Genomic DNA, 18,846 nt, shown 5'->3' on the forward strand with positions numbered 1-18,846 from the left:
TGTGAGGGACTAGTGGGCCATAGGCAGGTCTCATGTAATATGTTGTGGACAAGAAACCATGTAGTTTTACCTGTGCCAAGCATAAGCCCTAGCCATACTCACATGGTATAGAGATCATTTGTTAGTTTGCTTCTTTTGTCAGATTGAATGTAATGTGGTGACAATGCGACGCCGGGATCTTGGGGAAGGCATCATTGAGATCGACCATGGCACCAAGGTGGACAGGTGGCTGGTCATCAGGAAGCTGCTGGACGCGTCGGCGATCTCCATACAGGTGAGTTCCTTGCTGACCTCCATACAAGTGGGTCCCTTGTACTCCATACAGATGGGTCCTTTACCTCCATACAGGTGGGTTCCTTGACCTCCATACAGGTGAGTTCCTTGACCACCATACAGGTGGGTTCCTTGACCTCCATACAGGTGAGTTCCTTGCTGACCTCCATACAAGTGGGTCCCTTGTACTCCATACAGATGGGTCCTTTACCTCCATACAGGTGGGTTCCTTGACCACCATACAGGTGGGTTCCTTGACCTCCATACAGGTGGTTCCTTGACCTCCATACAGGTGGTTCCTTGACCTCCATACAGGTGGGTTCCTTGACCTCCATACAGGTGGTTCCTTGACCTCTATACAGGTGGGTTCCTTGCTACCTCAATACAGGTGGGTTCCTTGACCTCCATACAGGTGGGTTCCTTGCTACCTCCATACAGGTGGGTTCCTTGACCTCCATACAGGTGGGTTCCTTGGCCTCCATACAAGTGGGTTCCTTGCTACCTCAATACAGGTGGGTTCCTTGACCTCCATACAGGTGGGTTCCTTGCTACCTCAATACAAGTGGGTTCCTTGACCTCCATACAAGTGGGTTCCTTGACCTCCATACAGGTGGGTTCCTTGACCTCCATACAGGTGGGTTCCTTGACCTCCATACAGGTGGTTCCTTGACCTCCATACAGGTGGTCCTTTGGCCTCCATATAGGTGGGTTCCTTGGCCTCCATACAGATAGGTTCCTTGCTACCTCAATACAGGTGGGTTCCTTGACCTCCATACAGGTGGGTTCCTTGCTATCTCAATACAGGTGGGTTCCTTGGCCTCCATACAGGTGGGTTCCTTGGCCTCCATACAGGTGGGTTCCTTGACCTCCATACAGGTGGTTCCTTGACCTCCATACAGATGGGTTCCTTGACCTCCATACAGGTGGGTGCCTTGCTACCTCAATACGGGTGGGTTCCTTGACCTCCATACAGGTGGGTTCCTTGCTACCTCAATACAGGTGGTTCTTTGACCTCCATACAGGTGGGTTCCTTGACCTCCATACAGGTGGGTGCCTTGCTACCTCAATACAGGTGGGTTCCTTGACCTCCATACAGGTGGTCCCTTGACCTCCATACAGGTGGGTGCCTTGCTACCTCAATACAGGTGGGTTCCTTGAACTCCATACAGGTGGGTTCCTTGACATCCATACAGGTGGGTTCCTTGGCCTCCATACAGGTGGATTCCTTGACCTCCATACAGGTGGGTTCCTTGCTACCTCAATACAGGTGGGTTCCTTGACCTCCATACAGGTGGGTTCCTTGACCTCCATACAGGTGGGTTCGTTGCTGACCAGCAGACACCCAGATCGTGACAGATATCGCTTATCTAACCCTGGATTATTATTGATCGTTTACAGGGCGCTGTGATTAATCTACTCAATCGTGGTATGGACGTCAACGCTTGAGATCGTAAGCGAGGCAGCGCTAACCTACCTCCTATGGGGCTTTGAACATGCTGCGCTGTACACAATAATGAATGTGGTAATATAGATAGGTATAGATAATCTTTCCTTGATGTCTGTCCAGGCCAAGTCGGGAGTAGACGTGGAGTCCACAGAGATTGCCCTGGCGTTCCCACTCCGCAACAAGGACCAGAAGTTGAAGGTGCACGTCCTCCCCAACAAGCAGCCCGTCTTTGCCTTCCTGCCCCTTCGGAGCTATGGCTTCCGCTTCATCATACAAGGTGCGTCATCGGTCCGCTGTGTTGTCGTGATGTGTGACTGTGTTGTAGTTATGTGTGACTGTGTGACTGTGGTGTAGTGATGTGTGACTGTGTTGTAGTGATGTGTGACTGTGTTGGAGTGATGTGTGACTGTGTTGGAGAGATGTGTGACTGTGTTGTGATGTGTGACTGTGTTATCGTGATGTGTGACTGTGTTGTAGTGATGTGTGACTATGTTGTCGTGATGTGTGACTGTTGTTTTGATGTGTGACTGTGTTGTAGGGATGTGTGACTGTGTTGTAGTGATGTGTGACTTTGTTGTAGTGATGAGTGATTGTGTTGTAGTGATGTGTGACTGTGGTGTAGTGATGTGTGACTGTTGTAGTGATGAGTGACTGTGGTGTAGTGATGTGTGACTGTGGTGTAGTGATGAGTGACTGTTATAGTGATGAGTGACTGTTGTAGTGATGATTGACTGTGTTGTAGTGATGTGTGACTGTGTTGTAGTGATTAGTGACTGTTATAGTGATGAGTGACTGTTGTAGTGATGAGTGACTGTTGTAATGATGAGTGACTGTTGTAATGATGAGTGACTGTGTTGTAGTGATGAGTGACTGTGTTGTAGTGATGAGTGACTATGTTGTGGTGATGTGTGACTGTGTTATCGTGATGTGTGACTGTGTTGTAATGATGAGTGACTGTGTTATCATGATGTGTGACTGTGTTGTAGTGATGTGTGACTGTGTTGTAGTGATGTGTGACTGTGTTGTAGTGATGTGTGACTGTGTTGTAGTGATGTGTGACTGTGTTGTAGTGATGTGTGACTGTTGTAGTGATGAGTGACTGTGGTGTAGTGATGTGTGACTGTGTTGTTGTAATGAGTGAATGTGTTGTTGTGATGTGTGACTGTGTTGTTGTAATGAGTGAATGTGTTGTCGTGATGTATGACTGTGTTGTTGTGATGTGTGACTGTTCTAGTGATGTGTGACTGTGTTGTAGTGGTGTGTGATTGTGTTGTAGTGATGAGTGACTGTGTTGTCGTGATGTGTGACTGTGTTGTAGAGATGTGTGACTGTGTTGTGATGTGTGACTGTGTTATCGTGATGTGTGACTGTGTTGTAGTGATGTGTGACTATGTTGTAGTGATGTGTGACTGTGTTGTAGAGATGTGTGACTGTGTTGTGATGAGTGACTGTGTTATCGTGATGTGTGACTGTGTTGTAGTGATGTGTGACTATGTTGTAGTGATGTGTGACTGTTGTTTTGATGTGTGACTGTGGTGTAGTGATGTGTGACTGTGTTGTAGTGATGTGTGACTGTGTTGTCGTGATGTGTGACTGTGGTGTGGTGATGAGTGACTGTGTTTTAGTGATGTGTGACTGTGTTGTAATGATGTGTGACTGTGTTGTAGTGATGTGTGACTGTGTTGTTGTAATGTGTGACTGTGGTGTAGTGATGAGTGACTGTGTTGTAGTGATGTGTGACTGTGTTGTTGTGATGTGTGACTGTGGTGTAGTGATGTGTGACTGTGTTTTAGTGATGTGTGACTGTGTTGTCGTGATGTGTGACTGTGTTATAGTGATGTGTCACTATATTCTCTCCTCAGGTGACTTTGACGTGCCCTCTAGTCGGGAGGACGTTGATCGAGACAGTCCATGGAACCAGTGGCTAAGGAACGAGATCCACACTCTCTTCATCGAGGCACTGGACATCTTCAAGGTAGGTACACTCCCCTTAGCAACAGCATGCCTAGCGTTATGGGGTCTTGGTGACCTTGACACTTTGACCTTGACCATACTCTGTCCCCATCATCTTCATCTTCCTTACCTCTGTCTGCCAGTCTCACCCGGACTTCAGCAACATGGAAGCGCTTGCTGCCTACCTCCAGTTTGTGCCGATGGAGGATGAAATACTCGACTTCTTCCGTCCAGTCGCCACCCAAATCCTGGGGAAACTCCGGGCTAAAGAGTGCCTGCCTGTCCAGACCAACAAGAAAGGTACTCCTGCCACTCTATGCATGTTGTTTGTTTGTTTGTTGTTCAACGCTGCACTCAGCAATATTCCAGCTATATGAGGCGGTCTGTAAATAATCGAGTCTTGACCAGACAATCCTGTGATAACATGAACATCGATCCATGCAATTGGGATTGATGACTTGTATCAACCATGTCAGTCAGCCTGACCACCAATCCCGTTGGTCGCCTGTTACGACAAGCATAGTGGCCTTTTACGGCAAGCATGTGTTGCTGAAGACCTGTTCTACCCCGAATCTTCATGAGTCTGTATGCATGTAGATGTATTATAGATGTGTCACACCATTCTACTACATCTACAGGGGACACAGGTGTGAAAGGTGCGATTCACTGAAACCAATGATGGTGGGTCGAAATCCCAGATTTGCCCGTGCTCATGGGTTTCACCAAAGTGTTAAACGCCTGAGACCTGCATCACTTTCGGCTATTCTCCCACATCTGATATAGCTCTGAGTTTCAGATGGCCTTCGGTCAGCGGTCATAGACCGATAACATTTCAATTTGACCGATGATTTGTATAAGTAGTTGGACTTTTGACTGATAGAATGCTAAGCAAGGCTACAGTATCAAAGTTTCTTACAACAAAATAAGGTAAAACCATCAAAATGTGTAATTGAAATTGTGGGCAGTGCATGTCTTACCTTCTGTATCATAGGGAAATGTTGTCAGGAGTTATAAGGACTTAGTCAAGCGCTTTTCTTATTGGAAAGTTTTATTAGCCAGATTGTATATATTCATCCAAACATGAACGGTATTGCTTTGATTTGTTATGGTTCATCTGCCTTGTTTTGTTGATTTGACTTTTGCCACTGACTTATTACATTTCTTGGGTCCAAGTCCTACATACAACTTTTAGTGTCAAAATCACTGGAGCTTAAGTACAAACTCCCTCCCTTCTTCACACACCCACTCACTGTATCTGCTTGTGTTTGTAGGTATGCTATACATGGATCTGTACATACAGGATCCTGGCCTCTGTGTCAGTATATAATTGTATGGATGTTATATTACATGGATCTGTACATACAAGATCCTGGCCTCTGTGTCAGTATATAATTGTATGGATGTTATATTACATGGATCTGTACATACAAGATCCTGGCCTCTGTGTCAGTATATAATTGTATGGATGTTATATTACATGGATCTGTACATACAAGATCCTGGCCTCTGTGTCAGTATATAATTGTATGGATGTTGTATTACATGGATCTGTACATACAAGATCCTGGCCTCTGTGTCAGTATATAATTGTATGGATGTTGTATTACATGGATCTGTACATACAAGATCCTGGCCTCTGTGTCAGTATATAATTGTATGGATGTTATATTACATGGATCTGTACATACAAGATCCTGGCTTCTGTGTCAGTATATAATTGTATGGATGTTATGTTACATTGATCTGTACATACAAGATCCTGGCCTCTGTGTCAGTATATAATTGTATGGATGTTGTATTACATGGATCTGTACATACAAGATCCTGGCCTCTGTGTCAGTATATAATTGAATGGATGTTATATTACATGGATCTGTACATACAAGATCCTGGCCTCTGTGTCAGTATATAATTGTATGGATGTTGTATTACATGGATCTGTACATACAAGATCCTGGCCTCTGTGTCAGTATATAATTGTATGGATGTTATATTACATGGATCTGTACATACAAGATCCTGGCCTCTTTGTCAGTATATAATTGTATGGATGTTATATTACATGGATCTGTACATACAAGATCCTGGCCTCTGTGTCAGTATATAATTGTATGCATGTTGTATTACATTGATATGTACATACACAATCCTCTGTGTCAGTATATAATTGTATGGATGTTATATTACATGGATCTGTACATACAAGATCCTGGCCTCTGTGTCAGTATATAATTGTATGGATGTTATATTACATGGATCTGTACATACAAGATCCTGGCCTCTTTGTCAGTATATAATTGTATGGATGTTATATTACATGGATCTGTACATACAAGATCCTGGCCTCTGTGTCAGTATATAATTGTATGCATGTTGTATTACATTGATATGTACATACACAATCCTCTGTGTCAGTATATAATTGTATGGATGTTATATTACATTGATATGTACATACACAATCCTCTGTGTCAGTATATAATTGTATGGATGTTATATTACATTGATATGTACATACACAATCCTCTGTGTCAGTATATAATTGTATGGATGTTATATTACATTGATATGTACATACACAATCCTCTGTGTCAGTATATAATTGTATGGATGTTATATTACATGGATCTGTACATACAAGATCCTGGCCTCTGTGTCAGTATATAATTGTATGGATGTTGTATTATATTGATATGTACATACACAATCCTCTGTGTCAGTATGTAATTGTATGGATGTTATATTACATTGATATGTTCATACACAATCCTCTGTGTCAGTATATAATTGTATGGATGTTATATTACATTGATATGTACATACACAATCATCTGTGTCAGTATATAATTGTATGGATGTTATATTACATGGATCTGTACATACAAGATCCTGGCCTCTGTGTCAGTATATAATTGTATGGATGTTATATTACATGGATCTGTACATACAAGATCCTGGCCTCTTTGTCAGTATATAATTGTATGGATGTTATATTACATGGATCTGTACATACAAGATCCTGGCCTCTGTGTCAGTATATAATTGTATGCATGTTGTATTACATTGATATGTACATACACAATCCTCTGTGTCAGTATATAATTGTATGGATGTTATATTACATTGATATGTACATACACAATCCTCTGTGTCAGTATATAATTGTATGGATGTTATATTACATTGATATGTACATACACAATCCTCTGTGTCAGTATATAATTGTATGGATGTTATATTACATTGATATGTACATACACAATCCTCTGTGTCAGTATATAATTGTATGGATGTTATATTACATGGATCTGTACATACAAGATCCTGGCCTCTGTGTCAGTATATAATTGTATGGATGTTGTATTATATTGATATGTACATACACAATCCTCTGTGTCAGTATGTAATTGTATGGATGTTATATTACATTGATATGTACATACACAATCCTCTGTGTCAGTATATAATTGTATGGATGTTATATTACATTGATATGTACATACACAATCCTCTGTGTCAGTATATAATTGTATGGATGTTATATTACATGGATCTGTACATACAAGATCCTGGCCTCTGTGTCAGTATATAATTGTATGGATGTTGTATTATATTGATATGTACATACACAATCCTCTGTGTCAGTATGTAATTGTATGGATGTTGTATCACATTGATATGTACATACACAATCCTCTGTGTCAGTATATAATTGTATGGTTGTTGTATTACATTGATATGTACATACACAATCCTCTGTGTCAGTATATAATTGTATGGTTGTTGTATCACATTGATATGTACATACACAATCCTCTGTGTCAGTATATAATTGTATGGTTTTTGTGTTTCAGGATCTGTACAGCTGAAGATTCCCTCCCAGACAGTGATTGTGCGTGATCCACTCGTGAAGGAAGTTATCTCGCCTGAACTGCTGCAGAAGAATCTCAACCTCTACTATCTGCATACTGATGTGGCCATGACATTGACCCCTGCCCTGGCCCAGAGCCTCGGTGTGGAGAGCATCACTGTCGACCATCTGTTGCAGATCGGCAAGTCTCTGGCGCTGTCGTGGGATGCTCCAACTATTGACTGTACGTATGACATGAACTGTTGTCTGTGAGGGAGGGTGGTTCACTCTTCCTAGCTGACGGCCTGGGGTTTACTCCCAATGAGTACATTGTGCGAAGCCCAGTTCAGGAGTCCCCTTTAAAATAGGGTTGGCAGAAAAACACTCACTCGCTCGCTCACTTTCACACTCACTCACTCACTCACTCACTCACTCACTCACTCACTCACTCACTGAACATATGTGTGATACTATTGCATGTATCACTTTCACACTCACTTTCACACTCACTTTCACACTCACACTCACTTTCACACTCACACTCACTCATTTTCACACTCACACTCACTCACTTTCACACTCACTCACTCACTTTCACACTCTCACACTCACTCACATTCACACTCTCACACTCACTTTCACTCTCACACTCACTCACTCACTTTCACACTCACTTTCACACTCACACTCACTCACTTTCACACTCACTCACTCACATTCACACTCGCACATTCACTTTCACTCTCACACTCACTCACTTTCACACTCACACACTCACTCACATTCACACTCACTCACTCACTCACTGAACATATGATGGGTGACACTATTGCGTGTATCTCCTGCAGCTACAGAGAAGGTGGTGACTGTCGCCAAGTGGCTGGCTCTCACACTCACTCACTCACTTACTCACTCACTCACTCACTCACTCACTGAACATATGATGGGTGACACTATTGCGTGTATCTCCTGCAGCTACAGAGAAGGTGGTGACTGTCGCCAAGTGGCTGGCTCTCACACTCACTCACTCACTCACTCACTCACTCACTCACTCACTGAACATATGATGGGTGACACTATTGTGTGTATCTCCTGCAGCTACAGAGAAGGTGGTGACTGTCGCCAAGTGGCTGGCTCTCACACTCTTACACTCACTCACTCACTCACTCACTCACTGAACATATAATGCGTGACACTATTGCGTGTATCTCCTGCAGCTACAGAGAAGGTGGTGACTGTCGCCAAGTGGCTGGCTCTCACACTCTTACACTCACTCACTCACTCACTCACTCACTCACTCACTGAACATATAATCTGTGACACTATTGCGTGTATCTCCTGCAGCTACAGAGAAGGTGGTGACTGTCGCCAAGTGGCTGGCTCTCACTCACTCACTCACTCACTGAACATATAATGCGTGACACTATTGCGTGTATCTCCTGCAGCTACAGAGAAGGTGGTGACTGTCGCCAAGTGGCTGGCTCTCACACTCTTACACTCACTCACTCACTCACTCACTCACTGAACATATGATGGGTGACACTATTGCGTGTATCTCCTGCAGCTACAGAGAAGGTGGTGACTGTCGCCAAGTGGCTGGCTCTCACACTCACTCACTCACTCACTCACTCACTCACTCACTCACTCACTGAACATATGATGGGTGACACTATTGTGTGTATCTCCTGCAGCTACAGAGAAGGTGGTGACTGTCGCCAAGTGGCTGGCTCTCACACTCTTACACTCACTCACTCACTCACTCACTCACTGAACATATGATGGGTGACACTATTGCGTGTATCTCCTGCAGCTACAGAGAAGGTGGTGACTGTCGCCAAGTGGCTGGCTCTCACACTCTTACACTCACTCACTCACTCACTCACTCACTGAACATATAATCTGTGACACTATTGCGTGTATCTCCTGCAGCTACAGAGAAGGTGGTGACTGTCGCCAAGTGGCTGGCTCTCACACTCTTACACTCACTCACTCACTCACTCACTCACTGAACATATGATGGGTGACACTATTGCGTGTATCTCCTGCAGCTACAGAGAAGGTGGTGACTGTCGCCAAGTGGCTGGCTCTCACACTCACTCACTCACTCACTCACTCACTCACTCACTCACTCACTCACTCACTCACTGAACATATGATGGGTGACACTATTGTGTGTATCTCCTGCAGCTACAGAGAAGGTGGTGACTGTCGCCAAGTGGCTGGCTCTCACACTCTTACACTCACTCACTCACTCACTCACTCACTGAACATATGATGGGTGACACTATTGCGTGTATCTCCTGCAGCTACAGAGAAGGTGGTGACTGTCGCCAAGTGGCTGTCTCTCACACTCACTCACTCACTCACTCACTCACTCACTCACTGAACATATGATGGGTGACACTATTGTGTGTATCTCCTGCAGCTACAGAGAAGGTGGTGACTGTCGCCAAGTGGCTGGCTCTCACACTCTTACACTCACTCACTCACTCACTCACTCACTGAACATATGATGGGTGACACTATTGCGTGTATCTCCTGCAGCTACAGAGAAGGTGGTGACTGTCGCCAAGTGGCTGGCTCTCACACTCACTCACTCACTCACTCACTCACTCACTCACTCACTGAACATATGATGGGTGACACTATTGTGTGTATCTCCTGCAGCTACAGAGAAGGTGGTGACTGTCGCCAAGTGGCTGGCTCTCACACTCACTCACTCACTCACTCACTCACTCACTCACTCACTCACTGAACATATGATGGGTGACACTATTGCGTGTATCTCCTGCAGCTACAGAGAAGGTGGTGACTGTCGCCAAGTGGCTGGCTCTCACACTCTTACATTCACTCACTCACTCACTCACTCACTGAACATATGATGCGTGACACTATTGCGTGTATCTCCTGCAGCTACAGAGAAGGTGGTGACTGTCGCCAAGTGGCTGGCTCTCACACTCTTACACTCACTCACTCACTCACTCACTGAACATATAATGCGTGACACTATTGCGTGTATCTCCTGCAGCTACAGAGAAGGTGGTGACTGTCGCCAAGTGGCTGGCTCTCACACTCACTCACTCACTCACTCACTCACTGAACATATGATGGGTGACACTATTGCGTGTATCTCCTGCAGCTACAGAGAAGGTGGTGACTGTCGCCAAGTGGCTGGCTCTCACACTCTTACATTCACTCACTCACTCACTCACTCACTGAACATATGATGCGTGACACTATTGCGTGTATCTCCTGCAGCTACAGAGAAGGTGGTGACTGTCGCCAAGTGGCTGGCTCTCACACTCTTACACTCACTCACTCACTCACTCACTGAACATATAATGCGTGACACTATTGCGTGTATCTCCTGCAGCTACAGAGAAGGTGGTGACTGTCGCCAAGTGGCTGGCTCTCACACTCACTCACTCACTCACTCACTCACTGAACATATGATGGGTGACACTATTGCGTGTATCTCCTGCAGCTACAGAGAAGGTGGTGACTGTCGCCAAGTGGCTGGCTCTCACACTCTTACATTCACTCACTCACTCACTCACTCACTGAACATATGATGCGTGACACTATTGCGTGTATCTCCTGCAGCTACAGAGAAGGTGGTGACTGTCGCCAAGTGGCTGGCTCTCACACTCTTACATTCACTCTCACTCACTCACTCACTCACTCACTCACTCACTCACTCACTCACTGAACATATGATGGGTGACACTATTGCGTGTATCTCCTGCAGCTACAGAGAAGGTGGTGACTGTCGCCAAGTGGCTGGCTCTTACATTCACTCACTCACTCACTCACTCACTCACTCACTCACTCACTCACTGAACATATAATGCGTGACACTATTGCGTGTATCTCCTGCAGCTACAGAGAAGGTGGTGACTGTCGCCAAGTGGCTGGCCTGCTTGTATCGCAGTCTGGATGAGTTCCAGGAGAATGAGCAGGTGTTCGACAGACTCAAGACAACCCGCATCATTCCCCTCTCCACTGGTCAGCTTGTGTGTCTGGCCGAGATGACCGTTTTCTTGCCGCCCGTTGATTCCACACAAACGTCCCAAACTCTGCAGTTTGGCAGGAGAGGTAAGAGTGTTTACATCATCGTCCTGTCTGGTAAACACTCCTTGTTGAATAACAGACTGCAGGGGAGAGAGTCCTCCTTATGTTGATGGCTACATCTGCTGTTTGTTTCTTTCACACCAGATCCCATATCGGAGCTGCACCGCGACCTCTGCATGGTGCACTCAGGACTCATGACGACCTCTGACAGCGAGGTCAACTCTCAGGTGCAGAAACTTCTCCAGCGTGTGGGAGTGAAGCAGTTGTCTCCCCTTGACATCATTCATCATCATATCTTGCCAACACTCAAGTCTGAAGTATGGCAGGTGAGTTGTCTCCTCTTATATCACGCAATCGTAATCTTACCAACACTCAAGTCTGCAGCATGGCAGGTGAGTTGACTCCTCTTATATCACGCAATCGTAATCTTACCAACACTCAAGTCTGCAGCATGGTGGGTGAGTTGACTCCTCTTATATCACGCAATCGTAATCTTACCAACACTCAAGTCTGCAGCATAGTGGGTGAGTTGTCTCCTCTTATATCACGCAATCGTAATCTTACCAACACTCAAGTCTGCAGCATGGTGGGTGAGTTGTCTCCTCTTATATCACGCAATCGTAATCTTACCAACACTCAAGTCTGCAGCATAGTGGGTGAGTTGTCTCCTCTTATATCACGCAATTGTAATCTTACCAACACTCAAGTCTGCAGCATGGTGGGTGAGTTGTCTCCTCTTATATCACGCAATTGTAATCTTACCAACACTCAAGTCTGCAGCATGGCAGGTGAGTTGACTCCTCTTATATCACGCAATCGTAATCTTACCAACACTCAAGTCTGCAGCATGGTGGGTGAGTTGTCTCCTCTTATATCACGCAATCGTAATCTTACCAACACTCAAGTCTGCAGCATGGTGGGTGAGTTGTCTCCTCTTATATCACGCAATCGTAATCTTACCAACACTCAAGTCTGCAGCATAGTGGGTGAGTTGTCTCCTCTTATATCACGCAATTGTAATCTTACCAACACTCAAGTCTGCAGCATGGTGGGTGAGTTGTCTCCTCTTATATCACGCAATCGTAATCTTACCAACACTCAAGTCTGCAGCATGGCAGGTGAGTTGACTCCTCTTATATCACGCAATCGTAATCTTACCAACACTCAAGTCTGCAGCATGGCAGGTGAGTTGACTCCTCTTATATCACGCAATTGTAATCTTACCAACACTCAAGTCTGCAGCATGGTGGGTGAGTTGTCTCCTCTGGATATCCCTCCAGCTACCTCCTGTTAGTCAGTGTGTCTCACTCCATCGTATCATTGCAGACCAAGTCCCGGGACATCCTCATCAGCTACCTACTGTTCATCAAGTCTCAGAGTGAGCAGCAGCCATCGTTGATCAACATGGCGGAACTCAAGTCTGTGGCTCGTGTCGTCACTAACAGTGGACTGAGGAGGCCAGCAGACGAGGCTGTGCACTTCACCCCGGCTTACGGGAACAAGATTGATCTGCAGCGACAGTTGCCAGGTGAGTGTATTCTGGTGTATGTGTGTGTGTGTGTGTGTGTGTGTGTGTGTGGTGTGGTGTGGTGTGGTGTGGTGTGGTGTGGTGTGGTGTGGTGTGGTGTGGTGTGGTGTGGTGTGGTGTGGTGTGGTGTGGTGTGGTGTGTGTGGTGTGGTGTGGTGTGGTGTGGTGTGGTGTGGTGTGGTGTGGTGTGTGTGGTGTGTGTGTGTGTGTGTGTGTGTGTGTGTGTGTGCGGGCGCGCGCGTGTGGTGTGTGTGTGTGTGTGTGTGTGTGTGTGTGTGTGCGTGTGCCTGCGTGCGTGAGTGTGAGTGTGTGTATGTGTGTGTGTTGGTAAATACCCAAATGAGACCAACCAGTGGTTGATATTATGTTATTATCTGATTACATTGAAATGCAATCTGCCAAGTCACTTGATAACATTAAGTTGTTTTTTACAACCTACAAAGCCAAGTGTTTTGTCCCTAGCGTATTCCAGTGATGGGGACCTGTGGTCATAATGGCTGTAAGGCTTCAACAGGGGAAGTTCGGGACAATCGAGTGTGTGTGATCCCAAGAAACCTTCATCTTCCCAAGGCAAAGGTGGAAAAAGTCCAGTTTCCACCCTTGCTGAGTTACATTTGGTTGGACTAACGAGTCTATCCGGTTCGTAAACCACATGGATTTCAAAGTGCAGATTTCGGTTGACTGCAGGATTTGCAAAGGATGTGTACCGTCAACTGGTTGTCGACAAATATTTTCCCAAATCTTTTCATGTTTTTAATCCAGGTGCTCACAGGATTTGATGCACTTCGTGAGGTACAACCTGTTATATTACAATATAGATCTTGATCATCGATCAGATTGTCTTGACTGGCCTCTGCCATTTTGTTTGAAGCAACTGCAAGTTATATGAGAGGTGGAATCTGATTGGTCAATAGGAGGGGCATAGAAGGGACACAATGCCACTGGTGGCATTTCAATCGAGCCCAGAAATTTCCAGCATAGTTCGGCAAGTGTGGAAACTGGATTCTTAGAGTCAGTCAACTCTCTTGCCTCAGGAAGATGTCAACCAAGGGTGGTAGCCGGAGTGACTTAATGGATGGTAGAATTGGGGGCTGCTGCTCATAAATCAATTACATCACATAGCAATCATTAGCTTTCTGGTTGTCGATAGGTGACTGTAGCATTTAGAAATGAGGCATGTGGCTACTGTTGTTGGGCTGAGCTTGGTCTAAGATGAACTGTTTGTCTGCCAGGCTATGACTGGGTCCTGCTGGACGCGGTGTACCTGAACCAGGCTGTGAGTCCACTCGATGTCCACCGATGGCATGACTTCTTCCTACAGCTTGGAGTCACAGACTTCCTCAACATCACTGCCACAGATGTGCAGCTCACACAAGAGTCCATGGTAGGTCCATCCAATCCACATACAGCAGCCCACCCAGGTATCCTTGGTAGGTCCATCAAATCCACATACATCAGCCCACCCAGGTGTCCTTGGTAGGTCCATCAAATCCACATACAGCAGCCCACCCAGGTGTCCATGGTAGGTCCATCAAGTCCACATACATCAGCCCACCCAGGTGTCCATGGTAGGTCCATCAAATCCACATACATCAGCCCACCCAGGTGTCCATGGTAGGTCCATCAAATCCACATACATCAGCCCACCCAGGTGTCCATTGTAGGTCCATCAAATCCACATACATCAGCCCACCCAGGTGTCTATGGTAGGTCCATCAAATCCAAATACATCAGCCCACCCAGGTGTCCATGGTAGGTCCATCAAATCCACAGACATCAGCCCACCAAGGTGTCCTTGGTAGGTCCATCAAATCCACATGCAGCTCACCTGGGTGTCCATGGTAGGTCCATCCAATCCACATACAGCAGTTCACCCAGGTGTCCTTGGTGGGTCCATACAATCCACATACAGCAGTTCACCTGGGTGTCCATGGTGGGTCGATACAATCCACATACAGCAGTTCACCCGAGTGTCCATGGTAGGTCCATCCAATCCACATACAGCAGTTCACCCGAGTGTCCATGGTGGGTCCATACAATCCACATACAGCAGTTCACCCGGGTGTCCATGGTGGGTCCATACAATCCACATACAGCAGTTCACCCGGGTGTCCATGGTGGGTCCATCCAATCCACATACAGCAGTTCACCCGGGTGTCCTTGGTGGGTCCATCCAATCCACATACAGCAGTTCACCCGGGTGTCCTTGGTAGGTCCATTCAATCCACATACAGCAGTTCACCCGGGTGTCCATGGTAGGTCCATAGAATCCACATGCAACAGTTCACCCGGGTGTCCATGGTAGGTCCATAGAATCCACTTGCAGCAGTTCACCCGGGTGTCCATGGTAGGTCCATACAATCCACATGCAGCAGTTCACCCGGGTGTCCATGGTAGGTCCATACAATCCACATGCAGCAGTTCACCCGGGTGTCCATGGTGGGTCCATCCAATCCACATACAGCAGTTCACCTGGGTGTCCTTGGTGGGTCCATCCAATCCACATACAGCAGTTCACCCGGGTGTCCTTGGTAGGTCCATACAATCCACATTCAGCAGTTCACCCAGGTGTCCTTGGTAGGTCCATTCAATCCACATACAGCAGTTCACCCGGGTGTCCATGGTAGGTCCATACAATCCACATGCAACAGTTCACCCGGGTGTCCATGGTAGGTCCATACAATCCACATACAGCAGTTCACCCGGGTGTCCATGGTAGGTCCATACAACCCACATACAGCAGTTCACCCGGGTGTCCATGGTGGGTCCATCCAATCCACATTCAGCAGTTCACCCGGGTGTCCATGGTAGATCCATACAATCCACATACAGCAGGTCAACAAGGAGTCCATGGTAGGTCCATCCAATCCACATACAGCAGTTCACCCGGGTGTCCTTGGTAGGTCCATCAAATCCACATACAGCAGTTCACCCGGGTGTCCTTGGTAGGTCCATTCAATCCACATACAACAGGTCATCTGGGTGTCGATGGTGGGTCCATACAATCCACATACAGCAGTTCACCCGGGTGTCCTTTGTAGGTCCATACAATCCACATACAACATTTCACCCGGATGTCCTTGGTATGTCCATTCAATCAACATTCAGCAGCTCATCTGGGTGTCCTTGGTATGTCCATTCAATCCACATTCAGCAGCTCATCTGGGTGTCCTTGGTAGGTCCATCCAATCGATATACAGCAGCCCACACAAGAGTCCATGGTAGGTCCATCCAATCCACATACAACAGCACATCTGGGTGTCCTTGGTATGTCCATCCAATCCACATTCAGCAGCTCATCTGGGTGTCCTTGGTATGTCCATTCAATCCACATTCAGCAGCTCATCTGGGTGTTCTTGGTGGGTCCATACAATCCACATACAGCAGCTCCCCTGGGAGTCTGTGGCCGGCCTATCGTGGACTACCTGGTGAGCTGCTAAATGTCTGTGTGGATTGAATGTCTCAACTGTGATTCGTGGTTCGGGTGATAATGTTTTTTTCAACGACTATTCTAAGATGGTTTGTGTTTCGTGTTTGGGTGTTTGGGTTAAGATGTGTGTATAATTGTGTTGGTTGTATTTCAGATGGACACACCTTGGGCTCCTCTCCGAGACATGTGGCCTGACTCCAGCACTGGCTACAACATCGCCGACTTCTCATGTCAAGAATTCACTGACTTGGTCACCAAAAACAAGTACCCTGATCGTCATAAGGAACAAATGCAGACATTGTTTGAAGTCCTTGACCGAGACTGGGATGCCAAGTACTCCAAGTACCAGAATGTACAAGTGAAAGATGGCAACGGGCAAGTTCTGCGAGAGGCAGAGTCTTCGTTCTGCATAAACTTGACGAGTCTGAAGTGGATCCCCGGATTGCAGCTGTCGTTGGAGGAGATCCCCGGGATGGGGCTACGGATGCAGGAGCAGGTGGTGACGATGCAGCCGTCCCTGCTGTATGTGCGGGCTCCTAAGCTGCAGCAGGTCCTGGGCCACACCGTGTACTACCTCGCCGTCACGTCCAGCCCCCAGAGCTCCTTCACCAAGTATCTGCGCATCAAGAACACCGTGGAGACCTCCACGGTCAAGGACATGCTGATAGAGTGGGGCAAGCGAGATGAAGGTTCCGACAGTCCACGGAGATTTCGGTCGTGTCTGGCCCACCTGAAAGCTGTTTACCGCTATCTTGGTGACAACCTGGGTGGCAAGGATCATCAGGACCTCTATCACAACAACCCTGTCATCTTTGTGCCCGAGGTCAGGGATAAGGATGGCAATGATCAGAACTTCATCGAGGGAGTGATGCTGGCCCGTGATGAAGTCTGGTGGACGGATCGGTCAGGTCTTTTCGACAAATACCATGACCTATTGGTGGACTATCACTCAGATCTTGCCAAGAGGTATTTTATTTGCCATCTATATCAAGATTTGGCAGATCTATTTACGAGAGGTGCAAGAATTGAAACGGGGCCATGTCTGAAGGACTTTGCAGACCTTCTCCTGCTGATGGCCACAGTGAATTCACCAAGTAACAAGATTGTCTTCTCTGATGCTCTGACTATATTTGCTATGATAGGACGAAAAGCATTGCAAGTTAAGCAGGAGCAAGCTCCAATGGGGGAACTACCTCTGCTGAAACAACAGGTTGAATCCGCGATGAAGAAGCTGAAGAAACAGAAGATCTTTCCCACAAAGAAGGACATTTGGGTGAGTGTGGACGACAACCCCATGAAAGCTGACAATCCCGAACTGGAGAAGATGTTTGCGGAGGAGAAGAATGTCCATTTTCTGCAGCTGGATGAACAACGGAATCCTGGCAGTAAGAGGAAGATGAAGCGTTTCAGGGGTGAGTTGGAGGATGCAGCATGATGGCAGGTGCTTTCTCGGTTTCTTGATTTGTACATTAACCCTTTCAACACCGTATCCTTATTGAAAAATTATTCACTATTTCCCGCGATGTTATTGAAAATAAAATTCTTGGACACACATTTCAACAACGGGTCCACATCTAACATGTCAAAGAGGAAAATAAAGACGTTTTAAACAAATCTTTAAATATATTATTCAAAGTAATAAATAAAATCAACAAAAATATATCTAAAAGTAATCAAACTTACATCTAAGTTATTATTTCCATCTTTTCGTGCCATCATGTGTAATGTAAGTCAAATGACATCTTGGCTTTCGTCGCCTTGAATTCTCGGCTCGGACACGATGTTTAATGCAAAAATATATGCATGAAAAATCTTTGTCAAAGATCTGGGTTAGAATAGGTCTTCAGCAATCCATGCTTGCTGTCACAGGTGACTGTGCTTGTCGTAAAATCAGGTGGTCAGGCTCGCTGACTTGATTGATGCATGTCATTGTATCCCAATTGTGTAGATCGATGCTCATGACATCAATCCCTGAATTGTGTGGTCCAGACTCGATTATTTTGAGACCAATGTCTTATAGCTGGATTATTGCTGAGTGCGGCTGGAAGCAACAATATTCAATGAGGAACATTCAGCTTTTAAAATACAGACCTTGCTATTGACACAAGTTTTATATTACAGGGTGACAAGGAGCAAGTACCTGTTAGAAGGAGTATGTTTGTGTGAAATATAGAGAACTGTGTTATTCACACGAGGGGACCCTGAGTGTGTGGTCTACAGTCGGTTGTGACAGTGTCCCACGAGTGGACCCTGAGTGTGTGGTCTACAGTCAGTTGTGACAGTGTCCCACGAGT

The 18,846-nt window shown here is 46.0% G+C and overlaps 1 protein-coding gene across 6 annotated transcripts in view; it reads left to right on the forward strand.

The window, feature by feature from the left end:
* The window catches only part of LOC139454588 (uncharacterized), a 53,746-nt gene that overhangs the window by 16,892 nt on the left and 18,008 nt on the right, over nt 1–18,846 (forward strand). For all 6 annotated transcript variants that reach the window (XM_071236396.1, XM_071236395.1, XM_071236397.1 and 3 more), the window contains 10 exons: nt 143–274; nt 1,841–1,997; nt 3,583–3,695; nt 3,817–3,973; nt 7,528–7,767; nt 11,403–11,618; nt 11,739–11,920; nt 12,921–13,122; nt 14,355–14,506; nt 16,707–17,964. In XM_071236396.1, the coding sequence (XP_071092497.1) occupies nt 143–274; nt 1,841–1,997; nt 3,583–3,695; nt 3,817–3,973; nt 7,528–7,767; nt 11,403–11,618; nt 11,739–11,920; nt 12,921–13,122; nt 14,355–14,506; nt 16,707–17,964 (2,809 nt within the window). The remainder of the gene's footprint in view (nt 1–142; nt 275–1,840; nt 1,998–3,582; nt 3,696–3,816; nt 3,974–7,527; nt 7,768–11,402; nt 11,619–11,738; nt 11,921–12,920; nt 13,123–14,354; nt 14,507–16,706; nt 17,965–18,846) is intronic.

The sequence above is a fragment of the Haliotis cracherodii genome, unplaced genomic scaffold (assembly GCF_022045235.1).
Source record: "Haliotis cracherodii isolate W230 unplaced genomic scaffold, xgHalCrac1.p SCAF_10, whole genome shotgun sequence".
Taxonomy (NCBI): domain Eukaryota; kingdom Metazoa; phylum Mollusca; class Gastropoda; order Lepetellida; family Haliotidae; genus Haliotis; species Haliotis cracherodii.